This window comes from Trematosphaeria pertusa (assembly GCF_010094035.1).
Source record: "Trematosphaeria pertusa strain CBS 122368 unplaced genomic scaffold BU26scaffold_3, whole genome shotgun sequence".
NCBI classification, from domain to species: Eukaryota; Fungi; Ascomycota; class Dothideomycetes; order Pleosporales; family Trematosphaeriaceae; genus Trematosphaeria; species Trematosphaeria pertusa.
In genome coordinates, this window is record NW_022987214.1 from 2,377,491 (window position 1) to 2,386,014 (window position 8,524).

The following is an 8,524-nucleotide window of genomic DNA, read 5'->3' on the forward strand; positions in this document are numbered from 1 at the left end:
AAAAAAAAGCTATTAGTTTACTAATATAGTTAACGTAATAATAAAGTATATTAACTTAAATTTTAAATTATATATACTATCTATAAACTATAAATTTAAATAAAACTAATTTTAAAAGTAGATTTAACTATTTATTCTTAAAATATTTAAAGAGTATTAATAAAGTACTTAAAAATTATAGTACTAATAAAACTAGAATTAGTAAGTTTTTTTAAAATTTTATTTTATAATATTAAAGTTTATACTATATAAAGCTTATATATTAAGTTTTATTAGTATAGCTCTAATAGTTATAAAGTTAGAGAGGGGTAAGATTTTCTAGAAACTGTGCGCCAGGTGGGGACGTGCGCCAGCTAATGAAACACGGTAAGCGATCACGAAATATTGCGACACCTGGTGCCCACAACGTGCCCGATGACTCAACCAAAGCGTGATAGCGGAAACATCTTCACAAGAAAGAATTGCCCTATTCCTTCTTGCTCTTCAATGTATATTTTGAATAGCCGGTAGCATCACCATGTCGCACTGCGATGAATCCATTGGCCCTCGCGTCGACCCGTCATGCCGCTCCTTTGACTTTACCCTCTACTTCCAGGACCTCTTCTTTTCCACAACACCAAACGCCATCCTCCTCGTCCTCCTGGTCTTACCAGTCGCACGTCTCCTCAGAGCCCAGGATATCGTTAGACGCACAAAATCAGTCGCTGTCAAGGCTGTAAGTAAACAGGCACATCCCGCCTCATCCTGCTCCTATACCCCGAGACTAATCATCTTCGAAAACCCAGGCTCTGTATGTTGTGCTATTTACCTGTCAGACAATCTTTCTGGCCCTCAGATGCCGGCAGCCGCAGCTGCACACCCCTGCCTCTGTCGCAACAGATGTGCTCGCCATCGTGGCCACCCTCGCCGCCGCCAGCCTCTCATGGCTCCAGCACCACCGCTCCGAGCAGCCATCGGCACCTCTCGCCATCTTCTTTGCCCTCATCTCCCTGCTCAATGTCGCACGCGTTAGGAGCCTGTGGCTCATACCGCATTCGACGGGACCGGCAGTCTTGCAGACTCTCGTCCTGCTCCAAGGCGCTGGTCTCTTGCTCGCAGAGTCTCTTGGAAAGAAAAAAGCCTTGAGGTTCCCCGAAAAGTTTCACTCTTCTGGTCCGGAGCCATTTACCGGATTCTGGAATCTCGTCGGTTTTTCTTGGCTCCTTGGGACCCTGAGGCGCGGGTATCGTAGCATCCTCTCCGTCGACGATCTCCCAGACCTTGACTACCGCCTCGACTCGGAGGCTCTGCAAGAAAAGCTGGCTCGTACCTGGTCCAAGTGTAAGTCAAACCCCTGAATTTGTTTTGGACAAGAAGCAGCATTGCTCACTTGCCTCACTACAGATGACAAGACTCAGAAACGCAGTCTACTGATGGCATGCTTCCGCGCCTATGCCACTTCTTTCCTGTCGGCAATCATCCCGCGCCTCATCTTAAGCGCCCTTAAGTTCACACAGCCCTTCATGATCACCAAGCTCATCCACTTCGTGGGCGACAAGGGCGTGCCAGACGACTTTGGCCGAGGCCTGATAGGTGCCTATGCACTCGTATATCTCGGCATGGCTGTAAGAAAGCTGCAATTTCTCGTACGCGAGTCCTAAATTGAGCTGACTACTATAGGCATCGGCGGCGCTATACGGGTACATGACGTTTCGATTCCTCATCCGTCTGAGGGGTGGCCTCATAGCCCTCATCTACCAGCAAACCGTCGAGGCGCGAGCCGTTGACCTCGGCAGCATCAACGGTCTCACCCTCATGGGTACCGACGTGGAGCGCATCGTCCTTAACTTTCAGACAATACACGAGGTCTGGGCATCGCTCGTAGACATTGCCATTGCCATCTTCTTGCTGCAGAGGCAGATGTTTCTCGCATGCCTTGTCCCGGGAGGCGTTACTTTCAGTGAGATCTCTACTTCCGTCATTGATGTTTGGTGCCATTTCGTGCTAACATATTGCCTTGTAGTATTCGCGCTGGCCACATTCAAGTTTTCGGCCTGGGCCAAGGCCGCTCAACGAGTGTGGATTGAAAACGTCGAAAGGCGACTGGGCGTCACCACTGTCATGATTGGGGCCATGAGGACCGTGAAAATGCTTGGGCTCAGCGGAAAGATGTCCAACATCATCAGCAACTTTCGCACAGTCGAAATCGACAGCTCCTCGAGATACCGCAAGATTCTCATCGGCATCATCTTCTTCTGTGAGTTCTAAACGACAACGTCCCCAATCAAATACATACAAGTTGTAACTGACCCTTCCCGTGTACAGCCGTCTTGCCGCAGAACCTCGCACCGATGCTCACATTTGCCGTATTTTACGCCATAGCTACCGCGAGGGATGGCAACTCGATTCTTGCAGGACAGGCATTCGCATCACTCTCTCTCATCGCTCTTGTCACATTGCCAGCTCTGACCTTTATAAGAGCCATCCCGGCCCTCATCCAGTGCTTTAGCAGCTTTGACCGGATTCAAGAGTACTGCAGCCAGCCTGTTCGACCTTGTCATCTACCGGAGAACCCCAGCTCTCACCAAGCACCGTTGGTAAACGACAAGACAGGATCCGAAGTGGAAATGGCCACAATGCAGCCGAGTGGTCTTCAGACAACCGTCGACCAGCCCCTTGTCCGTTTCCGCGACCAGGATATTGCATGGGAAAAAGCTGGTCCTGCCATCCTCAAAACCCTTAGAGCTAACATCTATGGACGGCGCTTCACGGTCGTCCTCGGACCGACGGGGAGCGGCAAATCGACTCTGTTGGAAAGTTTACTTGACGAGACAGTCTCATTGGGCGGTGATACTGACCGACGCTTCTCCACGGCTGCATACTGTGCCCAGGTGCCATGGTTGATCAATGGCAGCGTCCGAGACAACATTGTGGCTGACGCCTCGGGCCTAGTGGATGAAAAGTGGTACGCGACAGTTCTTTGGGCCTGTGGACTGGAGAGCGACATTGCCACTCTAGGACAAAGAGATCGCACTCTAGTTGGGAACGGCGGCAGCAATTTGAGCGGTGGTCAAAGGCAGCGCGTCGTGAGTGACAAGAACCTGTGGCTGATATCAGTCGTTGAATCAGTATCTAATCTGCATACACATAGTCTCTGGCGCGGGCCATCTATTCGAGGAAGAAGCTTATCCTCCTAGACGACGTCTTTAGCGGCGTCGACGCCCGCAACACTGCACTTATATCGGAACGGCTTCTGGGACGTCAGGGACTTCTTCGCAGAAGCCTGACTACTGTAGTGCTCGTTACTCATGCCCGTAAGTGGGCATTCCGTCTCAAGCGACAGGGAAACAGGCCTCAACTGACAATCGTGTAGCGCCCCTCATATCCCTTGCTGATGATGTCATTGTTGTGGAGAACGGCACTATCACCGAGTTTGGTAGCATAGACCTATTGAGAGCGTCGGACGGATATGTCGCCGGCCTCCAACTCAAGTCGCCATCAGAGTCGGATGGGATTGAGACATCTTCATCCGACGAGGGGCCTTCGCACCCCGCGAAAAATGCTGCCGCAACTGCCGCAGAAGCGCTCATGGAGCTCAACGAGGAAGAGCAGGATTTGAAGCGTCAGACTGGTGACTTTTCCGTCTACAGCTATTATTCCAGAGCTGGGGGTCATGGGACTGTCGCCACGATGCTGATCCTGGTGGCTTTGTGGGTGTTTTGCACCGAATTCTCCGGTGCGTTTGCTTGAAAATTGACCCTAGTGGCTGGTACCGATCACAATGCTTACATTCACAACGCGTAGTCGTCATCGTCGATTGGTGGTCCGCCGCCAATGCAAAGAGTCACGGCCGTAGCAATGATGGGCAGTACCTAGGCGTATATGTCGGGCTGGGCTTCCTCGGAGCAGGCTTCTTGCTCACTGAGTTGTGGTCAGTCCACTGTTCAAAGGGGTCGACAAAGTATCACAACATGACTTACCCCTTTAGGCTCATATTCGTCACCATCATATCTAGAACCGCTAAGCATCTCCATGAAGATCTTCTTAAGACGATAATGAGGTGAGTCGAAACAAAACAAAACACCTAGGGACCAGAAACTGACTCGATCACTAGCGCCCCCTTGCGCTTCTTTCAGGAAACTGACGTTGGCTCTATCACCAACCGGCAAGTTGAAAGGTATTCCTTGCTCGTTACCACGACTAACATCTTGAAGCTTCAGTCAGGATATGGAGCTAATCGGCCTAGATCTTCCCACTATCGCTGCCAATTACATTATCGGTGAGTCTGATATGCCCAACTGGTCGTGTACAGAGTGGCCTAGACACCGGCTAAGGGAATCAAAGCTCTATACGAATGCGTCGCCAAGGTCATCCTTCTCGCCGTCTTTGCCAAGTACCTATCCGCGACGCTGCCTTTGATTGCGGGAAGCGTCTTCTTCGTGCAGCGGTTTTACCTGCGGACGTCTCGCCAGGTGCGACTACTTGACATTGAGGCAAAAGGCCCCGTGTATCTGCACTTTCTCGAGACGACTAACGGCGCCAACACGATCCGCGCATTCGGATGGCAACGTGCATTCAGGCAGAAGCTCCATGCTCTGCTCGACCGGTCCCAGAAACCAGTGTACCTCCTCTATTGCATTCAACAATGGCTTGCCCTGGCATTGGATCTCATCGTGGCAGTACTCGCGGCCGTTCTTGTTACCATTCTGGTGGTTTGGAGGGACTCATTCGATCCCGGATCCGTCGGCGTCTCGCTCGTCACGGTAATGACTTTCAACCAAGTCCTGGCCCTCCTCGTCAAATCCTGGACCGCGCTCGAGACTTCGATCGGTGCAGTCGGAAGGGTCAAGTCCTTTGTAGAGAAGACGACATCGGAGGAAACAGAGTTAGGAATACGCCAGCCTCTAGTTGGGCCTGGCAACTGGCCGGCGAGAGGTGCAATTTGCTTTCAGAACGTAACGGCAGCCTACAAGTACGTGGCCTTGTGCAGCTAATGGCTTCTTCGTGACTGACTTGATCGTAGACCTGGCGGTCACCCGGTCCTAAGAAATCTTTCCATTGCCATCGCCGCTGGTGAGAAGGTGGCGATTTGTGGGCGTTCCGGTAGCGGAAAGACGTCGTTCGTATTGAGCTTGCTTCATATGATCAACTTCACCGGTTCCATCTCAATAGACGGCGTAGAGACTCAGAGCTTGATCCCATCGGATCTCCGTTCGCGCATCAACGTTGTGCCGCAGGAGCCTTTTCTGATGCCTGGGTCGATACGGTTCAACATCGACCCGCTAGGTCAAGTACAAGACGAGGCCATAGTCTCGACCCTGCGACGCCTGAAGATCTGGGATAGAGTAATGGATTGTGGTGGTCTTGATGCGCAGACGTCACTATCCTTGTGGTCTGTGGGAGAGAGGCAGCTGTTGTGTTTGGCGAGGGCCATGGTTCGGAAAAGTCAGATCTTGATTCTTGACGAGGCTACAAGCAGGTAAGTTTGGAGAATTCTAACCCGTCTTAGCATGCTGGTGAGCTTTGACTGACCCAAACCGAAGCGTCGATGCTTTGACGGAGTCTGTAATGCAGGATGTCCTCGACAGCGACGTCTCCACCCAAACTGTTCTGGCCGTCGTCCATCGGCTGCGATACATTGAAAGATTCGACAAAGTTGCAGTCCTAGACGGAGGTGTACTCGTCGAGTTTGACAAGCCTAGCACACTGTTGGCGGGAACGTCACTGCTGGCTGACATGTACAAGGCCGGACAGCAAGATAGAAACTCGAAGTAGACAGCACTACTTCGATGAAAACGCGTTACTACGCCGTGCGTTTATCCAAGTTGTGAGCGCAGCAATTGAAGCGACTAAACATTTGGTACGCCAGGTAGAAACCCTTAAGAGTTTGCAAATGCCGCCCCGAGACTCACGTTGTATGGGCTCCCGCACCCAACCGCCACATTGTCGTCTGCAGCTTGATGCTCCATCGTGAAGTTGTATGCGCAGTTCTCGTTTCCACCATCAATACCGCCGATCTCCAAAGACAAGGATCTTCACTCATCGTGCCATCGCTCTCCACGATCAACTGCGAGAGTCCAAAGCCTTGGCGAAATGATGGATCGGCGATCTGTCGTCCTTCTCCTCTCCTTGTCCATTTCACACCAGGGGGCCTTAGGCGAGCAGCTACTAGTTACTAGCCCTTTCCCCGTATAGCACGCGCCGGGGAACATGTCTCTCATTCCGCGGTCGATCATTCGGGTCTTTCCGCAAGCTAATTTAACGCAAACTTTTGGGGAGGTAATTCGAATGTTTACTAGCCCAATCATAGATGGTTCTACTATCGCAACTGAAATTCCCTCACCAAATGCGTTACGGAGACGGATGTGGCGTTTTGACAAGTGGCATGACTACCGCGCTACTTGGGTATACGTGGTGAAATATTATTGGTGCATGGTTTTATGCTGGATAAGGCATCAAGGGCGGGGCTCTCTCGATGAGAGACAAACAAGTGCGCCCTTGGTAAACTTTTGAGAGGCGAACGAGTGGGCATATAACAATCTTTGCTCTAGAGGATGGGCCGTTAGATCTATACTGCATGCTGTAGCGGAAGAGCGGCCCCACTCACGGCCACGAGACTTAAAGGTTGGTCCACTTACCGCAGTTGAGTGGAGAAATATGCTGACATCTCTGCGAAATATAACTCATTATCACGCCGAAACATCTAATTCCATACAAGTACGCTTTGCATGCTGTAAAGAAATGGATGATTTCATGCCCGAATTGCATCCTCCGGAGACACCTGACTATTACGCGGATCTTGGGCTGCAACAAACAGCAACATTCCCAGAAATAAAACGGGCATTTTATTTGCTTGCTAAAAAGCATCACCCGGACAAACAAGGTCCAGGAGTGTGCGTTGATGCACACGAATTCCGCAAGGTAAGTCTGGTAATTGCTCTACGGTTGTCTCGCTGAATGGATATACTGTTACGCATTAGATTAGAGCTGCATTCGAGTTTCTTCGGGATCCTTCTAATCGCTGTACATATGACATACATTACCCGCAGTTGCGGCAAGCATGGGATCAATACTACGCATGGCAAGAGATTGAACTGCGAAACGAAGAGCGTCGACGAGCCGAAGAGATAGCACGACAAAGAAGAGCAGCGGAGCTTGAGAGGGCACGTAAGGAGGAGGAGGAGCAACGAATAGCAAGAGAAAAGGCAGCAGAGGAAAAGGAGGCGCGCAGGAGGGCTGAAGAGCGACTTGCCAGAGAGAAAGAAGAACGCGAGAGAACAAGAAAATTGAAGGAAGCACTGGCGGAGGAAAGATCACAGGAGGCAGCGCGAAGAGCTAGGGAACAACAAGAAAATGCAGCCAGAGAGCGGCTGCGCAGAGAGAAGCAAAGGGAGGCGGACCGAAAGTCCGAAGATGCCGCTAGGAGGGCCAGGCAAGAGCAAGAGGCCGCTGCAGAAGAGAGACTAAAGGCTATGGTGAGAGAAGAAAAGCTTGACGCTATTCGGGAGAATTGGGCGAGAATGCGAGACGCCGCTGATCTGCGACGAGCAAGGCCAGCGCAACCTGAGGCTCACGATCTTAGAGAATGCGACCATCATCACATAGGCTGGACACGGAGGAAAGGAAGAGTAGATTGTGTCTTTTGTAGAAAGTCCTGTAAAAAGTTTTTCTTTAAATGCCCTCAGTGCGATATTTCGGCCTGTCAAGCATGCAAGATTGGGTACTGTAAGTAGGTGAATATTCTGCATTAGTAGGTGTTGCAGGCTGGTAGGCCCCGCGCCGACATGCGGTCAGGGAAACTCCACAGAAAAGCGCCCCTTTCCGCGATTAACTATTAGATGTTACTATCTTGCAATTAGGGGGCTCATTCTGCTTCTTTCCGTTCAACGAGCATCCTGATTCGATTTATGCGCGGTAAGAATTTGGAAGGAATACGAGACGTAGATCTGGCAATAGCGTAGAGCGTAAAACAACGGGACGAAAAATAGAAGAGAAATACGCCATGACTGTAAAAAGTGACACCGCCGCCACACACTGAAACAACTAAACAACCGAAAACCTGACATGGCATTTGCTCCTGCTCATCACAGCCGCAACCTGGACCACTATCCAACGCAAACACTAACACCGCGCTGGCAAAAAATCCAACAGTGGACTCTATAATGAACAGCGCCTGGCTAACATATTGTGGAAGGCGCGAGCCGAAGTGTCGGTCCGCGATGCGTAGAAGAGAGCGCTGAGGCGCAGGCCTCGCCACGACGGCCAGTCTTTGTGCGCACCAATTCCCTATTGTAGAGCCCTAGAGACGTATACACAGCCAAAGGCAGGATGGCGACAACGTTCAGCGTACGTTGCAGCTCAAGTTCGTTTCTTCAACACTCGTCTGAGGGTGCTCTGCGCTTTCTTTGCGATGTAACCCTCCTTCGATGAGGACACCTTTGTCGGCCCTAACTTTGAGGCACAATTGCTGGTCCGTTGTTCATCTGACGCGTCTTCTTCGACCGGCGGAAAAACTTTCTTCCAAGTGTAATCGATCATGTTCCAT

General features: G+C 50.8%; 2 protein-coding genes across 2 annotated transcripts; both read left to right on the plus strand.

The window, feature by feature from the left end:
- The first annotated feature begins 413 nt into the window (after positions 1-413).
- On the plus strand, positions 414-5,865 carry BU26DRAFT_538344 (putative multidrug resistance-associated protein). Its single transcript, XM_033831452.1, has 15 exons — positions 414-715; positions 786-1,320; positions 1,384-1,604; positions 1,660-1,939; positions 2,003-2,236; positions 2,305-3,065; positions 3,131-3,293; positions 3,353-3,715; positions 3,784-3,910; positions 3,968-4,039; positions 4,094-4,144; positions 4,194-4,258; positions 4,324-4,951; positions 5,003-5,458; positions 5,523-5,865. The coding sequence occupies exons 1-15, from the start codon at positions 518-520 to the stop codon at positions 5,752-5,754; spliced, it is 4,386 nt and encodes a 1,461-aa protein (XP_033688633.1). The 5' UTR covers positions 414-517; the 3' UTR covers positions 5,755-5,865.
- Positions 5,866-6,663: 798 nt separating this feature from the next.
- Positions 6,664-7,897, plus strand: BU26DRAFT_548050 (DnaJ-domain-containing protein; the record flags this gene model as incomplete). The annotated part of the gene is made up of 3 exons (XM_033831914.1): positions 6,664-6,900; positions 6,960-7,704; positions 7,839-7,897. The coding sequence occupies exons 1-3, from the start codon at positions 6,721-6,723 to the stop codon at positions 7,895-7,897; spliced, it is 984 nt and encodes a 327-aa protein (XP_033688634.1). The 5' UTR covers positions 6,664-6,720.
- Positions 7,898-8,524: the final 627 nt, after the last annotated feature.

What these genes read in the sequence shown, in the direction of transcription:
- BU26DRAFT_538344 (XM_033831452.1), top strand. Translation starts at nt 518, where the DNA reads ATGTCGCACTGCGATGAATCCATTGGCCCTCGCGTCGACCCGTCATGC. An exon ending in AGTGCTCGTTACTCATGCCC is followed by an intron (nt 3,294 to 3,352) that starts GTAAGTGGGCAT and finishes ACAATCGTGTAG; the next exon opens with CGCCCCTCATATCCCTTGCT. An exon ending in GTTGGCTCTATCACCAACCG is followed by an intron (nt 4,145 to 4,193) that starts GCAAGTTGAAAG and finishes AACATCTTGAAG; the next exon opens with CTTCAGTCAGGATATGGAGC.